General features: G+C 36.1%; 1 protein-coding gene across 4 annotated transcripts in view; it reads left to right on the top strand.

The window, feature by feature from the left end:
* Positions 1–21,608, top strand: part of DGKB (diacylglycerol kinase beta) — a 363,957-nt gene that overhangs the window by 161,447 nt on the left and 180,902 nt on the right. For all 4 annotated transcript variants that reach the window (XM_064444510.1, XM_064444512.1, XM_064444509.1 and 1 more), the window contains one exon: positions 398–558. In XM_064444510.1, coding sequence (XP_064300580.1) covers positions 398–558 — 161 coding nt within the window. The remainder of the gene's footprint in view (positions 1–397; positions 559–21,608) is intronic.

Raw genomic sequence — 21,608 nt, forward strand, 5'->3', positions numbered from 1 at the left:
AATCAAGGGAATTTAAATATTAAGCTTAATGTCACAGTAAGAACATTTTGCGAAGTATAACCCTAGGTTTTTTGATAACTGCTATAATCATTTGGAAAATTCATAGGATTGGCAAGTTTTGAAGATCAAATTATTTTCTCCAGGATAAATCTGATGCCCAGTAAAATCTATGGAATTAATTTAAGTTTACATTAATTTAGCTGAGTGCAGAAATCAGCTTTTGTATTTGTACTCCTTTTAATGACAGGTGCTGGAAAATTGTCAATACTTCAAACACAGTCCTGTGTTTCAGGTCTTGTATGCATAGTTTCCTTTTTTTCAGTCATATAGGAAGAGAAAGAAAATGGAATGAAACTTTATTATATTTAATTAAATAATCACTTTTATGTTTTGCTAGGTTATGAAGGTGAGAATTTGATGAAGATCCTAAAAGACATTGAGAACAGCTCAGAGATTTTGCTGGACAGGTGGAAATTTGAAGTAATACCAAATGATAAAGATGAGAAAGGAGACCCAGTGCCTTACAACATCATCAATAACTACTTTTCTATTGGCGTGGTAAGACTTATGCTTATCCTCAAGTGATTTTCTGTTTTGAATAAATATTTGCATTGCATGTCTTCAGGAGAAGAATTGTTGGCTACAGATCATTTATAATGTTATTTTGCTAGTGAAATGAATACATAGATGACTGACAACAATTTACATAAATTTACTTCCACACATTCAAACCAGAATTATTTTTCAGGACCTTCTACCTTCTCATCTCTAAAGAAGATATTTGTGTTGTTCCTAATGGTTTATGAGCAGCCACAGCACTAAATTTAGGTTGTCATTGTGAAGGTCCTATAAAAATATAAAGGAAAAGTAATCACTTAATAAGAACTCTAAGTAACCTTTTCCATTAGTATTCACATAATCAGAACTGTTTAAAAGAGCAGTGGCATTCTTTATTTCTTCAGAGCAGTTTAAAATAATAAAATAAAATAATATAAAACCCCCCACAAGTATCTTCTTGGTTCTGTCTTATGGGGATAGTCACAGTTAGAATGAATTTTGAGGAAAAGGGGTTTAAGAAGCTCTTTGTGTCCTAGGAACTGCATCTCCAGCTTGTGCTTCTCTGTAGTTTCCCACTGTATCTGCTATCCACACTGTGTAGATGAGGGGAATTAGGCATGTCAAGTCTGACTCTTCAGCCTTTTGCTCTGGATATGCTTTCAAACAGAAGCAGATAGGGGACCATGATGAGGTCCAAATTTCACATATTTAACAGTTCATAAATAAGGTTTTTAACTCGGACACAAATGAAGTCTAATTAACTTGGGAACACGCCCTCCAATAGCTAGCGCTCTATGTTCCGAAATCAACTTATTCTATATACATTACTGAATCTGTATATTATTTTTTAATAAAAATCAAACCCCACCTTTACAGGATACCTAGTTCTGCAATCCAGTTATTTCAGAACGCTACAAAACAGTGTTTTAATGGGAAGTACAACATACAACATCATAAATCCAAGGAAGTTAAGGATGTGTGTTTAGTTTATTGGATCCCTGTGCTTCAGCATTAACAAGGTTATTTCCCAGCTTTAAGTAGTTTTTACATAATTTTTTACATATTAATTGCAATTCTGTAGTTTTGATATAGCGCCTATTGGCAACATGCAGAGAAGGTCTATTCCTTAAAAACATTTCTTGGCTTCGTGTACTATGTAGTCCTAAATGCTTAAAAAAACAATTAATCAGAAAAAACAATTAATAAGAAATTGTTGTTAAGGTTTTTTTGCTGTACAGTTTGGATTTTAGCCTCTGTTGTTCAAAGTAAGTGCAGAGAACAACTAAATGCAACAGAAATAACAGACATTAGTATATAAAAGTTCATAAATGCAATGTATATGCACCAAAACCAGTGCAAAATTAAGTTCATAAATAGGGGAGAAAGTGCAAAGGAAAATCTTTGGTTACAGGATAAAAATACCATGATAACAGAAAATGCCCAGCACAGGAGGACATATTCAGTGACTTTGTCAAAAGGAAATATCAATGCTAAAGCTCACAGTTGAAGAAAGAAAATAAATGTGTTATACTAAGGAAGCAAGCAAGAAGTGAGAGGGAGGAGGGATGAGATTTTACACCTATATATTAATACAGTGCAATTTAAATGTTTCTAAAACGTAGAGTACCACCACATGTAAAGACACAGCACAGAAACAGGAAATTGAATGCCAAGTAGATACTGGGACATCTGTGAATGTGCTAGGCTTCAAAGAATCCTTTAGCATTTTTTAAGGGAAGAAAACAGAATTACATTCAAGAAAAAAAGTTGAACTGAAATTATACAGTGGCAAGATCATGACACTATTAAGGACAAGGTAAATTACTTGTAGAATACTGTGGGAAAAGAGCAGGCTCTATACACCAGGCTCCACGGACCAGAAGACTCGGTTTTCGGTTAAAAACTTTAAATTAATTTAATAACACAAAACTTACAATTCTTCACAAAATAGAAATGTGAGCACCAGAAAATTATACCAGGAATGGGCAATACAAAATGTTGCATTGAGAAATGCATCTAAAACTGTAAAATTGAATTTTTGAAGGAGTAAGATCTGCCAAGCTTGTCATAGGTAGAAATACATGAAATGCCGCCTTCTCAGTTCCATTGGTGTGAATAAGACAAAGCAAATGGAGAAAATCAGAAATTGGATTTTAGAGTTGCTAAAATTGTGTGATTCATATATTAGGTAGCATTCATAATAACTCTTGAAAAGCCAGACAAAATGTTTGTCTATGTAAATAGATGACGTACTCAAACTTGGCTACAACTAAAGTAAACCTAATTTCATAAAAGCAAAATTGTTTTCAGTACTTGGTGCCTAATACAAACTTTGGCAAGCACTGAATCAGAAAAGCAACAATCTACCACCACGTTGCACACCAGTCCATAGCTGCTGATACCCAAGAACATAACTGGAGCCAAGCAAAACAATACTAGTGCCACCCACAATGTTATATGAAGAGAAACCGAAAGGATTGATATCATAGATTATATTATTCATAGAACCATAGAAAATCATTGAGTCATCTATCCATTCCTCTCTTTAACGTAGCGTCAGTGACACTTGCCTAATTCCTGGTAAATTCTTATCCAGTTTGTCTCTACAAATTCCCAATAAAGGAAATATGCCTGTGATGACATTCTGTATTACTTTGTTGTCCTTAGTTAGTCTGAAACTTCTTTGTTATATCTAACCTGAATAGCCTTGGTGTAGTCTGGGCCCAGGTCATTTATTTTCCTGTACAGAGTGGAGAAGGAAAATAAATTATTCTATTCCTTTGTTAAACTACTTACTACCTACTGGAAAGGTCTATCAGAGCATCTGTTAGTCTTGTGTTCTGTAGCCTTTCTATCTCCAATTTCTTCAACCTCACAGAAAATGTTTTCTAGACATCTGATCATATGGGTCGCTTTTATCTGTGCTCAAATAAAACACGACAATTCAATCCAATTACTCCCTTTGGTACATATCTCTCTGGAACCATAATGCTTCCAATTAGGCACAACGCTGCAGTTGGTGTCTTATCAGCACTGAGTGGAAAAGAGGAATTAATTCGTGTCTTACAGAGGATACCTTTATTAAGAAAAATTAGCCTTAATATTCACATGAATTTCTTTATTCATATTTGACTTGTGATTCATTGTTAATTTCAGATACTATTCTGAAGAATCACTACTTCATATCTCGTTTGGGTTTTTCATAGGTAATTCTTCCTGCCTTCCTCCGCTTCCCTCTAAGAAACTTACACTTAATTGAATTACGTTCTCCTTTCATTTTTACTGTTTCTCCAAGGCACTGTGAAAACTAATGGTAACCTACAACATATTGCACATTGCCTCATAGATTCATGCCAAATAATAAGCACAGTCTCGAATCCAATATGAACAGAACCTGCTCTATGAATTTTGTAACAGTATGGCAGAAATTGTATTTGACAACAAACAATCCTAAGGTATACTTAGAAAGGCCAGGGGGGCAAAATTCAATAAAATTGTGCTTGACATGGGGCTCTTACTGCTTTAGGACCGTAATTCAGGTTGGAAGGGATACGGGAAGTCATTAGCCTAATCTCCTGTTCTAAACAGGGTCAGCTATGAGAGCAGGTCACACTGCTCAGGGCTTTATCCAGTTGGGTCTTAAAAACCTCCAAGGATAGAGAAGGCACCACCTGTTGTGGTGCTTGACTGTCCTTTATGATGATGATGTTTTTCCTTATATCCATTCTGAATTTCTCTTGTTTCAACTTATGTTCTTTGTCTCCCATCCTCTCATTATGTGCCGCTGTTGAAAAGCCTGGCTTTGTAATCTTAATAACTTCCTCATAGGTACTTGCACACTGCTAATAGATCTCCCTGAAATCTTCTCTTCTGGCCTATGAGACAGGTCATCCAGCCAGTCTTTTTATTTATTTTTTTTTAAACCTATTTTCCACCTGTTAAGACCATCATATCCCAGCTTAGATGCAAGAAAGCTGGGGTAGACAGTGTTCAAAACCTCACTGAAGTTGAGCATGACATCCACTGCTCTCTCCTCATCTACAAATCTAGTTTGTTTTATCATAGGCAGCAATCAGAAGGCAATTTACCCATTGGAAGGAAAATGATGCAGTAAGTTGAAAAGGAATGTTTTACAGTAACGTGTATGTGTAAAGTTTGATTACTATGTTCAAGTCAAAGAAGGCATTTTTTTCTATAGCAGTCTCAGAGCTCTGATATGTACATAAGTATATATACTATACTGTGTATAAATACAGGGGAAAAAAGTATGAAACAAAGTGAGATGTAGTAGCTGAATGAGTTAAGTGCAATGTTCAAGCTTGATGAAAGCATAAAGCATGGAAGAACCACACAAAGCGTAAGCGAAGCTGTGTGTCAGTTCCAAAGCAGGAACTAGAAAACATCTAAGAGCAATGTAGAATAAGATAAAGATTTTTCAAGTGCTTACATCCATCATTCTGTCAGGATGGCAAGATACCAGGAGAGAAGTTCCATCTGCTTCCCAATAATACTGGAGTCACTGAAGCAAGCTAAATGTCCAAGAAAAATGTGTATTAAAACAGTCAAGTCATATTTGATTTAAAATAAAAAAAAATACCACCACCACCACCCCCAAAAGAAAAACAAACCAAAACAAAAAAAAATCCTTCCTCAAGAATACAGTAAGACCATCTGAAAATGGAAGCATGTCTTGGAAAGTCAAAGATTTGGTGAGCTGGACAAACAGAACTGATAATATTAAAGGGCAGATAAGCAGACATGATAGAGACAGGAAACATCAGGCCAACTGTCACAGAATAACAGAATGGTAGGGGTTGGAAGGGGCCGCTGGAGATCATCTTGTCCAGCCCCCTTGCCTGAATAGGTACACCTAGAGCAGGGTGCTAGGTCGGACAGTGGCAAGTAAAATTGCTGACATATTTTGGAGAAAATAAAACAGTTTTTTTCCCCAAAATCTACACAACCTGCTTTAATAATCATACATTCATGCACTACGTTGATATTATCACAGTGATCATCAAAGTCAGAGTTCAGTAATGCTAGTATTGGTGTGTTATCCCAGACTTTATTCTAGACCATGGGCTTGCAATGCATTTCTGCAGTTGCTGCCGTAATGGAATTTCAGTCATGACACATCATTTAGCTAACTTGATGAGGTTATAAACAATTTACTTAGAGGGACTGTGTGTGTGTAGGCACAGTATGTCAGCTTGTGCATAGTATTTGCCATGGTTAGCCTTTTCCCTATGGATAAAACAACATAACTTATGCTACTTTCTTCAGGCACTCAGCTGCTTACCATTAATGGTGGGTCAACACGTATATGTGGACAGTAACTTCAGATCAGCTTGTGTGCTGTAATACCCCTGCACATCTGGTTTATTTTATCCTAGCTATTTTCCATGTCTGTATCCCAGGCTTGTATTGAAAAAAAAAACCAACCCACAAAAAAAAAAAACCAACCAACCCAACCAAAAAACTTAAATAATCAATTATATAGCATGTTATCTTAGCATAAAGAAATATTTTCACAAAAGTCAGTAATAACTCTTCAGTTCAATGCTTGAACTAAACAAAAAAACCCCAGACTAAATCCTGTATATTCATGACTGTATGCCAGCACTACTCTGGCAAAAATAAGAGGAAAAAAGTGGATATAGGTACCCCCAAAACTAAACCCTGTGTTTACAAACAATTACTCACAAGTCTGATCTCAGATCTTGCCAGGATCAAACTATTTTCATCAAACAGTCATGCAGTCACAGCAGAGCATAGATACACGTTGTTAATTACAAAATGTACCAGTGGGTGGGCATATATTCCATGAAATTCACAAAAAATATACCCAGTTTGAGTCCACACAAAACATAAGCATGGAAAATGGTGAAATACCTATTTGTTGAGTGAGACCTGAGCAGTAGGACATGGAAGATGAACGACCAACAGACAGTGAGGCAAACTCTCGCATAATACCAAGAAGCACAACAAAACAACTTCAGAACAGTCTTTGTTACCTTGAGAAGGACTTGCCTCTGCACTGTCATCAAACCATGTAACAGCATGGTCAAAAATTTTACATAAGGGTAAGATGTGAAGAAAGAATCCTTTTAAGCTTAGGGAGAAGTAGCTTAGTTGTCAAGCAATTCTAGTTAGATAATAATTAAAATGGAGTGACTGTCAAGGCTATATATCTTTTATGGTTAAGTTATTAAAGAATGTTAAGTGTGTAGGGAAGTTATGATGCTTGTTTTTAGTGTTTCAAATGATTGTCTCAAAGTGAGACCAAATGGGCATTTTGATAAAAGCTTTCTCAAAGAATGCCTCATTAAATGTTCAATTGTGATTAAACACTAGAAGCCTTAATTTTCGCTAAATGCTCGTTTGAAAAGAGGCTGGGAAAGGGGGGAGAAGTTATTTTATTTACTCAGAGATAGGAAAAATAAGAGAGAGAACAAGAAACCTCTGCTACTTAGGCTTGCTGTGCTTTTTCTTCACGGTGGATACTCAGAAGTAATGGCTGTGTTTCTCTCTGGGCTTTCTTCTAATATCTAGGAGGGGCAGGAGTTTTAGGAACAAGCCATAGACATGCAGGATGTAGGCAGGCTTGTATAGGCAAAATCACTATGGAGGTTTAGGGTTTGTATTAGCTGATGAAAAGCTCAGAAATAGTATGAGCTAGGCAAAGTCCAGTCACTGTTATGATTATAAAGGACAGGAAGTTCGCTCATACTCTTTTTTTAAATCCTTTTCTGTAACTCAATTCCACTTGGATTAGTCTATAAAAGTTCCTGGAAAATTGGCCAAAATGTCTTAATTTTCTAAGCCTGGGAGTACTAGCAGTGCTGTCACTGCCATACATTCATTGAAGATGAAGAAAACACCAAACAAAAAACCCCAGAGAAATCAGGCAAAAATTATAATGGAGTCCTTAAAAAAAAAATGTCATTGCTATTTGATATCTCACAATGAACAATTCTTATTCCTAAAGGTCTGTGAGTAAGTCAGAGGCTCATGGTAACATCCTTGACTGGACCAAATAGCTGTAGGCTAAACCAAAGGCACAAAGGTAGCCAGCTGAGTACCAAGTGTTGTTCTACAGCAGTCAACATTGCTAGACCCTGATTTTTTATGTTTATTATGCAAACAACTTGAAAATGTTAAAAGAAATATTAATTGTACTCAGATAATGTCTGACCTTAAAAAAGCTAAAAATTTTTAAACCAGATAATTCATCTATCTCACATTGACTTCTGTTACAGTTACTCATCGCGCTTTGTATTATTTTCCATTTTGTGGGTAGTAACGCTGAAAGAAATTACGAATAGTTTTGCATTGCTGTTAACAATGAGAATCCTAAAGTAGGTTTTCCAGAAGCAAGCATAATTTTGAATTTACTGTTCTGCCACTGAATTAGTTTAGAGTTCAGTCTTTATGAAGCCTAAATTAGGTCAACATGTATCTGCTGAAAATCTTTTACCATAAACATTTTTCTTTTTTTTTTCCTTTTAAATAAATCATAAATTTACCTGATGTTAATAGGAGATAAACTATTAACAACACTGATTAAATAACATTTGAATTTTTGTAACTGCATAGGGCATTACCGAGCATATGCTACTAAGCCCCTTGCAGATCTGTAGAGTGTTGGAGCATAAGAAACTGAACTTTCAAACATCTGTGTTGTCTTTTAATACAGGTTTGTATAGAAAGAAGTATTACTGAGAGAGATGTTTAAGGCAAATTATACTAGCTGAAGCGTGGCACAGTGCAACCTTTGCTATGTTAAAACAGTAGATACCATTCCAGAATGAAAGCAGTTCTCACTGGGGTCAGTGCAGTATTCAAGGTGTAAGAGTAAACCAAACATTATAGTAATAATGTTTGGTATTTACAGATAGCAGCTGTTAACATTATACTAGCAAACATTGTATATCCTTGTGTTTAACTAGAAATGATCTGTATGACTGATTAGGTAACTCTGATTTTAATCTCAATTTTGTTCCTCTTGGGCCACATTCCATTAAAATTTTAAACTAAGTCATATTTTTGACCAAGTTAGGTAGCTGTTTTACATGTAAAGGATATACATATTCCCTCTGTTCACACTTAGGTGGATTGCCTAATGATCTAACCAGAAGTACAGCAAGGGGTGCTGTCTCTTAGGATAATAGCAGAGTCCCTTAGAGGCTACATTCTTTGTAGATCCAGAATTGCTTCTCCCATGTATAGGCTGATCAGCTGAGTGCAGGCTTTAGGTTTGAGCCTACCTGGGTTCTTTGCTATTGGTGCTCTTCTGCATACATACTCTAAAGAGTCATTGTCAACAGAATCAAGCTCTTTAGGAAGCTTAAAGCTATAGCTAATCTTACTCAGACTGTTTAATTTGCACAAGATACTTAAGATGTAGAAAACATCTTATCTGTCTGCTTACTGAGACAGGATTTAAGTGAAAATCTTCCAACGTCCCTTCAGCTGAAACACTGAGTACGTGTGCAAACACATACACAAGAACATATTGGAGGGAAAAAAGGAATGGAATGCACTAGGACAATAATTAAGACAGTAACCTGGAAGAGAACTGTGATATCCAGATTCATCTTCCATCTGCTGTTTTTGTCCATCTATTAACTTGTACATGGCAATTCAGAAACTTCCACTACTATGAATGACTTCTTTTCTAACATCAATAGATACAGAATTTTAATGCCAAAACAGAACTTATGCAAGTGGAACACCTCAGTCTTTCATTCAGTCTTTACAACATGTGATAATTTATTTCATAGCAATATGGTGATATCCTCACTTGGCTGATCTACAACAACAATATTTTTTGCAAGTGTATTTAGTTAAGGTAATAAAGGTAACTGAATGTGCCTGGAAATGTTCTGTAAGTTCTTTGCTAAATAAGTCAGTATTATATGCTGGTTTAAAAAAAAAAAAATCAATCAGATAGAGGGGAAACTTCCTTAATACTAGTAAGTAATACTACAATTAGCATGTGTTCTCTATAGAATTATTATCGCTAGGTAGTAAAGGTCTGCGACAAAGACAAGTGTACTTTCATGACACCTAATATGTTACTATCCAAATGTACTATCAAATAGATATTTGTGTGGTTGTGATTTAATATTCTTCAGCCTTAACCAGTCACTAAGAGCCTCTTATTCTGCCAGTGGGGAAAAATATGACTGCTTAATTCTCATAATCATAAATTTGAACTTGTTATGGGTCTGCTTCCCCATCACTATACTCTAAGTCATCAACCTCCATTTCCATTACACGTCCTTAATTATTTCTTTTTGCAAAACTGAAAAAAAACCCAAACACCAAAACCCAAACCAAAAACCAACCCTCTAAGAAAAATTTTACATAGAAGCCATATTTTTGGCTTTTCTTGTGAAAGAACATTTCATTAGCATCAATAGAAATTTTGGCTATCAGAATTTTTAGCCACAAGTACCAGAGTCTTAGTAAGGTGGTTCCTCTATCTGACAATGTGATCCTATCGTCTTATTTCATTGATGTTATTTTAGGGTATATTTGTTTCTACCAAAAAGGAGTTTATTATGGTATATATCACTTACAAAAGGGAATTAATTTTAGTTTTGTAGTAGCCATGTAGTTTGAAATTTCAAAGCCTGATAGCATTTTGCTGTTCATGGTGGCTAGAGGGATTTTTTTTTTTTTCATAGGAAAAAATCCTAAGGACATTTGCTCTTGAGGCCCTGATTCAATGCAGAATTTAAGCACATACACATCTTAACGCTATTTCAATATGACATTTGAGTATGTGTTTAAATTTTCCTGAGCTAGCAAAGCAATTAAATACTTGGTTAATTTTCTAACCATTTTCTGTAGTTTCATTAATATGACTGGACAAATGCACATGTTGCATTCTGGGCACTTGGTGTAAGCCAGTTAATTATTCGAGGCAGATTTGTGGGTATATATAGCTAAAAATCATGTTTATTTTTCTGCTGAACTGATATGAATATAAGCACATGCTTAAGTGATTTTTTTGAATCCTGATCATCACTTTGAATGTGCTAATGGAATGCTGTGATATATTGCATTATTTCTGTGCCAGTGAGGGAAAGAACATTTCATAATAAACAATATTATTGCTCTGTAATCCAAATCACTTTTTTTGTGCAAAAAGGGTTAAAAGAATGAACAATTCATCTATGTGTGAATGTAACTATAATTTTGAAAGATCCATATTGCTATTGGGTATATCATGGCCTCAGTCTTGTAGCTAAATCTGTGGAAGTAACTGCTCTATCTGTGGAGAGAATTCTGCTCTTTTTCAGAAGGAGTATGTTCAGAACAGCTTCAATCCCAGATTTGAAATACTATGTTATTCAGAAGTTACTGGTAGTTCAATCTGTAGTTATCTTATTTCATCTCCAAACATTGCTACTCTTTTGCAAATTAGTTATTCTTACAGGCTTTTGCTTTTGTTTGCAAAACTGTACGTTTGAACCATCTTTAACGTTTCAGCTTTTGTTGCTATTGAAGTTCTTCTGCAGAAATTTTGGGCATAATATATGATAAACAGGGGTGATGCAGGTTTTTTTGTTGCAGGTGGTTATTTTTTTCATGTGGCAGAGAGCCACAAACACCACATGCAGTGGAAAGCTGGATCTGTAGAATAATTCATAGATAAGGAGCAATAGGAGCATCTCTGAAGGTTTCCCCTTGCTGCTGTGCGATGATGTTTAGCTGGACGTGGAGAAAGTGAATTACATAGCTAGAAATAGTAAGCCTTAGAGTTGGTAATATCTATATTGCAGCACTGCTGTTGGTGTTTCCTGCTAGTTTCCTTCTACCACTGTGCATTTAGTTGACCTTGTAAATTCCTCTCTCCATCATACCTCCTACAATTCATAAGGTGTATCAGGGTACCCTAGCAAGAGGCCTGCACTGCACTGCATGCAACGTGTAAGGTATGTTCATGCAGAGAGCTGAAGATGCAGCGCTTGCTCGATTGCTTAATGAATCTTACTACTACAAAAAATGATAGTTTCCTGAGGTACCTTTTCTTCTGTTTTATATAAGTGTAAAGAAAATCAAAGAAAGTAGATTATTTCTACTGTTCGGTTATTTTTTTATTTATTTTAATTGTAATGTTAAAATGTGAATGTATGCCAGTCTGTGCTGGAACTTCCTGAAAATGTGTATGTATATCATATAGATAGATTGAGAATTGTGTGTGTAATTTCCCTTATAGCGCAGTGAGAATACCGAAGACTCCTGAATTCACTGTAGGTTTTTGTCAGGTTCAGTGAAAATACAGTTCTGTGGGCTATATTTACATTAGCAAGTAATTTGGCTCAGTAGGAGTGTAGCAACTGATGCTGAGTCCCTTCTGTCTACAAAACATGCAGTTTGGGAGTCTTAATTCAAACTGGATATAGTCCGTTCCCCTGCAATGAACTCTTGTGGCACATGCTTGTCCTAAAGTGACCTAAAAGACTGGTCATCAGTTTCACCTGTGTGTCCCCATATTACGGGAAGAGCACACCATCCAAAGGTATGTGGGTAAGACGCACCAGTCTTTGCTTCAGACAGAATTGCAGGAAGTGGGGATGATCAAGAGATTTGCTTTAAAATTTCTTTGCTGCTGCAACAGTTTTGCCATAAACCTGAAAAACTCTATAGAAGTATAGTGTGTCTGACTTTCCTTCTTCCCCTCCTATTTTCCTACATATTTTTTTTTCTTTTGGCATTTTAGGTATTTGAGACTCTCATTTAACATTTCACAATGAGGTTAGAAGAATGCTGAATACCTTGAACAAAGAAAGGCTCCCTTGGTTTAGATTTATGAGTAGCTCATGCACTTGCTATCACTTATTACCCATACCTGTCATGTAAAATTATTCTTCTGGTGGGAAATCAAAGGCTAGAAAGTGACTTGTTTCCCATAGTCAGTAAAAACTTTAAGAAGAATCATTGGGAAGGTCTTTGGCAGTTACCTAAATCCTTCTCTTTAATTTATAAGGGATTTGGAAAATAGAACAATTTATAGAAGTTAGAAGATGTGTATTAAATTTTATGTTTGAGATGGCTAGTTACATTAAATAAAATGCAATGAGGCATTATAACTTTACTAAGCAGATACTATAAAGGATATTTTGTGGGCAGAAGTGCAGTAAAATGAAACCTGCAGTCCTCTAGTCTTTTGTCTGCTTACCTTAGCTAGTAGAGATTTTGAGTCTTGCATGTTCAGAGATCTTGCTAGGGGTTTTTGTTTGTTTTCTTGTTTGGGGGATGAGGGGGTTACATTTGTTTTCTTAAAGGAAGGGTGTACAAAACAGCCTAGCCAACAGCCACTGTCACAAGTGACAGTTATAAATGAGACTGTATGCCTAAAGACATAATTAATCTGCAATGAGCTCGGAACAGCTCCTTAGCTAAATGCAACTAAATCAGCTACACTGTGTGTAATTAACTTACAACTATATTAGTCCTAGTACAATATTATTCATTATATATGTAAGTTATTTTCTCTGTATGAAATTTGTAATATACCAAGTAATGATTAAGAGTTCATTATAGTATTTAATTCATATTATCATAATATAATTGTGATGTATGTTCGTCTTGTTAATGCTGTTATTCTTAGTTGTTCTTAAAAGAAATGTCAAGGATATCAGGAAAATGTGATGTGGCTTTTTTGCACACAGACTGAGAAGCATCTGTATTCAACTGAAATTGAAATTTTAGTCCTCATCTTGATTTATTTCTCCTTGTTAGCGATGACAAGAATGTATTGAGGAGAGCTAGAAGCCAACAATACTTTCTACTGAAGTCAAAAGTAAGGTTGGTCATAAGACTCATGATGAGCTTGAAGTAGGAAGGAGCTTAGAGGACTGAGAAAATGACTTGGAGAAAAAAGGCATAGATTTTGAAGAGATGTGAGGTTAGCAGTGGAGATAAATTGCATCTGGAATAGGAGTTTACGAAACATACAGGCTGTACAGAACATAGGGTGGGCTGTGTGTACAGTGATATTTTAACCTGGCTAAGTTACAAAATGTATCTCTGTACACATGTAAAACTATGTGAAAAATAGCTGAGATTTAAATTGTGATCATTCTGTTTTCATGTGAGAGTTAAGCCTGATATGTGTAAACAAGTTTATGTAAATGAGTTACTTTACCAGCTTCTCCCTGACATCATTTACCTTTTTCCCATGCCATTAAAGATCCTGTCTCAGAACTTTACTTTCACAGGTCTACCAGAGCCCTACTGAGTCTTGTCAGACTGCCTGTCTGTAACTGAGAGTGACCAAAGAAATCATGATCATGCTGACTCAAGTGCCCATTGAGGACATGAAGTACAGTTATTTCTGAGAGCACAGTATAAAAAACAATCTATTACAGGTAACAAAGAGGGAGATCCATTTTATATGCATTTTATATAAAATTAAATTTATAGATAATTATATACATTTAAGAAAAAAATCCTTAAATTAATTAATTGCTTAGAATTACTTAGTGGTTAGAAAATGAACAGTTTGATAGACATTGGAAATTTTTTCTCTGCCTTTCTCTGGCTTAATTTAGAAGAACAGTCCACCTGTTGACTACATTCAAAATTGCTGTTGAAACTAGAAAATTCATCTGAGTTATTGATCCTTTGGGTGCATGGTGCATTTTAGCATGTGTTATGTAGTCATAGCTGTTGTGTTCTCGATGCTGCGAGGGAGAAAGATAAATCAAAAAAGAATAAGGCAGGCATTCTGGCCACAGACACAGGGACAAATAGGAGAAATAAACAAACAGACTTCTGAGATTTAAAGTGGGCACCTGTGCAGATCTAAAAGAGAAATCCAATATGTGAATTGGATGTTAAACAGACACAGGGAATTTTTGTTTTGGTATCTACCATACAATCATATGTACAATACATGTCTATGCTCAGTCGTGAGCCCAGATAGCAGAGGTATTATTCTTTAAAAAATTCAGCAAACAGTATTTAGGAAGAAGTTTTTAGTTCTGAGAGACTTGTATATATCTGAGAAGAGTTTATGTTACAAAATATATAAAAATAACAATGGTAAATCAGCCATTTAAATTTGTTCATTACTGATTTTATGGTGTATGTTATACAGCAGGAAAACATTATGGGGGAAGTACCTAAAAATCTCAGAGACCTAGAGTTGTCTGCCATTTAGCATTATTTACATATCTAGAGAGTTGATAGCTTAATTGAGATTCCAGTGGTACAAAAATATTCTTTGTAACTCCAGATCTGCGTGTTTTCTACATTTTTATGGCAAAGTCCCAAAAGAAACATGATTTAACTAAACTGAAAGTGGGTGGATTTAGCCAAGAAACACTTAGTCTTATGTTACCATCCGAACCAGGTGGAACTAGAGGCATATTACTGAACATAAGTTATTCCATGTCCTTACTGGAACAATTTGTACTAAAGAGCCTCTACAGACACATAGCCAAGGAACTCTCTATTCACTATTTGTGATTTTACAGTTTCTTCATTTAAACTGGAGTTCTGAGAGTAAAATATAGCATATTCCTTGTTTCTGTGACAATCCCCAAAGTACTTAGGCTTGTAACATTCCAAAGAGTGGTTCAAAATCATTGCCCTTATGTGGTCATTTTGTATAACTACTGGTAGTGTCACCAAGGCCAAATAGGCTGACGTGGCACACCAGAGTAAAAGGCATAGGACCACACATTTCAGTCAGTGCTTTCCAGCGCATTCTGCCAGGCAGTCTTGCCATAGGGGATGCTCCTATTAAGAACCATGCGAGTACACCGACACGTATTACACAGTGCACTATGGTAGAGTACGCACCCACTTGCACCTGCACCTTAGTTTAGCACCAGCAAGCCACATACTCTTCAACAACCGTGTGATGTAGACAGGGCACCCTTTCCATGGCATGCTGCGGTACCATCCTGGTAACAAGGTTCCTGCCCAGAGGGCTGCCCTTGGCATTACATACAGCACTGCCACAGTGGAAGGGAGTGTTCCTGCAGCCATTCCAGTCCCTATAGTGATGAGGGAAGAGCTCCTCAGCTGCTGGATTGTCTAGGGCATTCACATACACTCTCCTTACTTTTCTGCTCTGGCTTTTCATATTTTCATTTCCCCTATACTCTATAACTCATAATGTTATACTTCATAATTCATGATACAAGTAACTAAGCATCAGAATTGGCACCAGTCACTTCAGAGCTGATCATGGTATTAGCCGTTTACAGTTGCTGTCTAGAGCTGTTACCTTAAAAATTCTTTGCCACAGCTGTCTCACATTTAAAAAGTAATTAATCCATATGTATTGCATGTTACTCCATTACTTCTTCCTTAGGTGTATCCTTGGCACTCAAAAAAAAATCAAGTAACCTAGAATGCTAAAGGAAACAAAAGCAGGAGTCCTGGTGTTGTCTGGAGAAGCAGATGCAAATTGGGATTCTGTGGACTTTTAAACAACTAGTACTTAGGAGTGGCAAGACACAACAGACTATTTAGGTCCAGCCTTGCCAACCTTGGCCAAAGGGGGGAAAAAAAATCAGTAAAACACACAGCCTGGGAACAATTTTGACCCCTGCAGGGCTTGTCTAGATTGCTGCAGCATTTTGATCCCCTTAGAGAGTATCAGGAAGAAGGTCGGCTGCTTTGCACCTGTAAAATTCCATAGTTGGTGACTAAGGGAACTCCTTTTGCCATTCTTCTATCTTAGGCAAACTCCACGTCATGGGATGACGTCAGATGTTTATTGACATGTTTCCCAGTTTGAAAAGGTTGTCTGTCACCTGACACATCCAATTGATACATCACCTACCTGAAATATCCAAACACCTGCACTTTTACTAGGGTTACAGGGAAGGAAGCTTCCCTACTTCCCAAACAGCAGTAGCTGAAAAATCTTCAGGGAAGTGAATATACCTAGCCATAAGCATTGATGCTTGGGTAGAAGTTGGGTAATACTAAAAAAAATTTGTCTTTGGATTCTGGGTTTCTACTTGCCTTTCTTGATTTCAGTGGGACTTTTGCTATCATGATCCTATTTCTTATGTTCTGTCACTTTGACACTGAGTATGTTATGAGACTGAGAGGAGGAAAGGCCCTGCTAATGTCTAAAAAAAGTGCTGTGTTAAGCCAAAAAGAAACATGGTGGCAGGAGGGTTCTTTGATAGTCCTTCAGTTACGGAAGATAACTGTCACTTCAAATACTGACTATTTTCTGCTTTCATAGTAAAATATCTCTGAAGAAAGTTCAGCATTTTTTGAAGGGAGAAAACTAAACAATGGGGGTCTAATGAGAAAAAAAGTAATTTTCTATGATCACTTTTGAAGTTATTAGATTAATAATCACAGCCTTAGTTAAATGACATTTCTCTTCTTAGGAGTGTTATTGACATTTTGATATGAGACAGAGAGACCTTTAATGAGATCTCAATCAAAGGTAATATTTATATAATGATACATGAATTCATAAATGCTAGTCAAATAAAAATGCTGTAGTCCATTTTGGCCTTCAACTTGTGGAAATCTGTACAGGTCATAAGATGAAGAAGCTCAGTGAATGACGACTAATACTCTCTCACTTGACTGTCTAATTATGTCTGGCTAATTGTGTGAGTGAATGTTAGAAGCTGAGTCTTCCAATGTAACTTAATCCATCACCCAGACAAAATGCATGGAAAAAGATATTGAAATTTTCTCCTTTGTTAGACATATGATCTCCTTAATGTTTGAGTTTATGGAGATTTTCCTTCCCATGGAAAAAAACAAATAGGTGTTAGATTAAAAAAAAAAAAAAAGCCAAAATTTATGTATGCTGTATGTTAGCTACGAAAGAAATGTTCAGACAAGTAGACAGATCCTTAAAATTCCTGTTTAAGACCTTTTTTACTAATGATTCTTGTTAGGAAATGCTTTGTTTTACCACTTGAAACTACAGTCTGTTACGTTTTGTTGTAGCCTCAGAGGGCAAAAACATTTAAAAAATCATCACAATGCATTAATTTCTTCACTACTTGAGAAAAAAGGAAGAAAGATGTATGAACTGCTGTTTCATCTCTGCTTCAACAGAGAATAAATTGTGGTAGAATCTCTCTCTGTTACTTCAGCTCTTTTCAGGGATAGAGCATAGACACCAAAGTAACATCCTTGATGATCAGAACCTGTGACAATATTGAAACCTGAGTCCAGTTATAAACATTGTAACAGCAGTGGCAGAGAGAGAAAATGAGGTGGTCACTTGCCTGTTAGCTTCTAGACCTACAGACAATAGCACTTACTAGTACTTTTCAGCAAATTCCCAACCTCAGAGCACTTGGAAAAGATTTCATTATCTCTGTTCTGTTCATAGCTAAAGAGACTTTTAAGAAGCCATTCAGGAAGCCATGGGTAGAACTGGGAACAGAATCAGGTCTGCTGAGCTTCAGACAAAATTTTTCTAGAAGGGAACACTGCCTCCAGAGTACTTTCACTCTGCATGTGTGCAATAAAATTCTTTTTCTGCCATAACTTTCTTTGCATGCTTTGAATTTATACTATTAAGTACAGATAAAATAGTGATGTTATTCTTGTACTTCTGATCATCTGCAAGTAATCTGTGCTGTAGATTTCCCATTACATGGGTAAAGATATACATCGTGCTGTCTGAGCATGAGCCCAGAATGAGGGCAGCCTTCTTCATGTAATACTGTTGTGTGCGCGCATACCAGATCAGGTCAGAGATAGCTTAGGGCTGCACAGTCACAGCATCATTGACTTTTTTTCTTCATCTTTTTTTCTCTGTGTTTATAGCTTAACTGACATATGGTTTAATCCAGTTCTTTCTTAAGTTATCTCAAGTCCAGATATTTGAAAAAAATGCCTAATAGTTATAATTTTAACCTAAAAGTTTATTTAGTCTGTTATATAACACATAGCCATATAATCCTACTCTGACATTGTCTTCAAGATCTAAAGAAAATAAATTCCTTAAAATATTTCTTGGCAAGGCAAGAAATATTGTATTTGGGATTTTTCAATTTCTAGGCTAGACAGCTTTTGGAGATAAAATGAAGGGATAGTAAATGGCTTGTGGTAGTATTTTTGAAACCCGATTTTCAGGCTTGTTGTTACTCAATCTAGCTTTATCTGTTTGAATGAAAGAAGCTACCAGTGTCTCAAGAGGAATTTTTCCTTTTCAGGACTTCTGAAAAGCTCTGGGCCACTTCAGTCTAGTCAGATTTATCTATCTGATTTCAACATTTAACACAGAAAATGTCATGCTACCACTGCCAAATTCTTTTCATGGTGTTGTGGGGTTGTTTTTTTTTTTGGTTGATTGGTTGATTTGTTTTTTCTTCACTTTTTTTTTGTCCCAGAATTTCAGCGGAGAAAAAATGTATATGCCAGAAAATTACATGAACAACAAGTAATCAGGAAGATCAATATTTCTGAATTGTCAGATGAGATTTTAAAATTAAGCTTACAATGCAAAGCAGCACTTAATCTTGTGTGCACAATATTCGATATCAGTTTTGCCTATATGTCACCAATGTGTGTGTATACAAACAAAACATAAGGAAAATCACAGGGCTAATGAATTTGGGTTCTTGTAACTTTTTTTTTGCCACAGTGTACCTACATTTCATAAGCAACCATCAAAAATTTAAGTAACTACCTCACCTCATTTCATTTTGTAGCCCCAGAAGTAAGTACACTTGATGTCACTTGATTCGCAACTACATTCATGTTACTAGTTATCCCTTAAAAATGGCTCTCATGAATAATGAAAATAAATCCCCTTTCTACTCCCATAGCAAGAGGTTTTAAGTGCTACCACCTGGCATCTTAGCAAAAGATCATAATAAGCATGTTTTCTTACAATAGTTCATTGAGATGGTACATGGCAAGAATGAACAAATTTCCACTCTTAGAGCCAAATTAGAGGCTCAGTCTCTACTCAGGCAAAAATCAATAGCAGCTTTGCCAGACCAAGACATAGATGGTCGTTCTTAGAAGCACGATTTATAAAATCCGTATTTTGTCTGTACTACTTCTGTTCTTGTTTGTTCAGTAGGAAGTTTAAAGCCAAACCGCTCTTCTTTCCCCACAGTGTGTTTGGTCTTCTTTTCTATTTTATCCATATATCTATTCTCTCTTCATTTGTATTCAGCCCTTTACTCTTTTCTCCTCTTAATGGTTCATTCATTTATCCTATAATGCCCATTTATTGTTACCTCATCTTCACCACTCTCTCTTTTTAACTCTGTCACTTATCTGTTGTTTTTGTGTGACAGGGATTGTTCCTGTTTAACAAAATCAGTTTCTAATTCCATTTAGCTAAGTAGGTTCAACTGCTTTGTGTGGACATTGAAGCAGTTTAAAAGTGGCTAAAACAGTTTTAGCTTAACCCAATTAAACTAAATCAATTTTGACCACTTTAACCACTTTAAAAGCAACCACACAAATGAGTGCATCAATTTTGTCTAAATTAATTTAGATAAATCAGCACATTTCACATCTGTAAACTCTTAGTATCCCTTTTCCCATTCTTTCTCATCAGAACACAGAGTCCCACATATTTTCTTTGTCTTCCAGTACTCTAATCTCTGGAACAGGCAATTCTGGAATACCTCTGAAAATTGTTTCAGATACATACTGCAAAATACAAAATTTCAGAATACAAAAAATGGTTTCAGACAAACTCTGTCTCATTGCACAAAACTCTGATTAACTCAACACTAGTGCACCAAATCTATTCTTGGAGATTAAGTTCACTATCACTAATTAGTGTACACTTCAGCCTGTCAGAAAGGTTAGAAGGGCTTCTCAGATACCAAATATTGGAAATGGCAAGGGCAAATCTCAAAGGATAAATTAATTAACAATTATGTTATCTGGATCAACCTCAGTCTTTCCTCTCTTCTCATTTTTTGGGTGGTAATAGCTATTCTTATCAGCCAATATTAAGGGTTTTCTGTTTTAACTCTGTCAGATATCTAGAAATGATGCATGGGAATTACAGTTAGAGGACTGCATACCCCAAAGCAGCAACTCTGAAGCGCTAATTGGCCATGTTCAGTAATCACTTGTATATAAGTTGTTGCTAGAAAGGCAAATATGATCCTTGAATTTCTTCTGAGGGGAGCACTGAGTAGATGTACACTCTGGATGCAGTCTTGGTAAATTGTCCAGCCATGGCATCCATATTTCAAAAAGGATGCTGAAAGATTCAAGGAAGTTCAGAAAACTGTGCCTAGAGTGGTTCAGAATGTTTAAGAGCTTTATTGCAAAAGATAGTGAAGAGACAACTTGATCAGTCTAAATGTACCTTAATGGGACGAAAATATGTGGTAGTCAGCAGTCTGTTAAGATAGTAAAAACTCTCAAGATATAAGCTGAAACAAGGCAAATCAATGTTGGACATGAGTCACTGAAACTTAAAAATTAAGCAGATTAATCAGGGTGACAGTCTGCTTACTTCCATAGTCTCAGCTTTCAATTCAAGACAGTACTTTTTCGGGGAAAAGTAATACAGCTCAGGAAGGCATTGTATTTATTTATTTAGGAACAGCAGTGTTGAATCTTATTTCCTGTTTAGGCAGGAAATCCTAATGAACTCTGAGTAACCAGTGAATCCTTAGTTAGTGGGACCTTTCCCACATAGTTCAATTATACCAGGAATTCCTCTCCAAAAGGAAGAAGGAGGGGAAGCAGCAGCACACAGGTGGGCTGTTGCTGGGGGCCTAGTCCTTTCTGTTCCCAGCTGGGGCTAGTCCTTCCTTTGAGCCTGCTGGAGCTCCTCTGGCTTCTCAATTCCTCTGTCTGCTTACGGTCGTTTGCTGCTCCAGCGTACATAGTACTATTCTGCTACACATGTAGAGCAAAAGAAGTTTCAAATGGCAGGGTAGATAACAGAGATGAAAAATGTTGCAGTAAGTATAATAATAAGACTTAAGTGTATCATAGTATAAAATAAGATACAATATTATGATGATGGTGTCACAGTGACTACAGTATTTATCAAGCAACCTTTTTCTGATATGTAATACTGTGAATTTCTATTTTGTCTGCCA

The sequence above is a fragment of the Phalacrocorax carbo genome, chromosome 2 (genome assembly GCF_963921805.1).
Source record: "Phalacrocorax carbo chromosome 2, bPhaCar2.1, whole genome shotgun sequence".
NCBI classification, from domain to species: domain Eukaryota; kingdom Metazoa; phylum Chordata; class Aves; order Suliformes; family Phalacrocoracidae; genus Phalacrocorax; species Phalacrocorax carbo.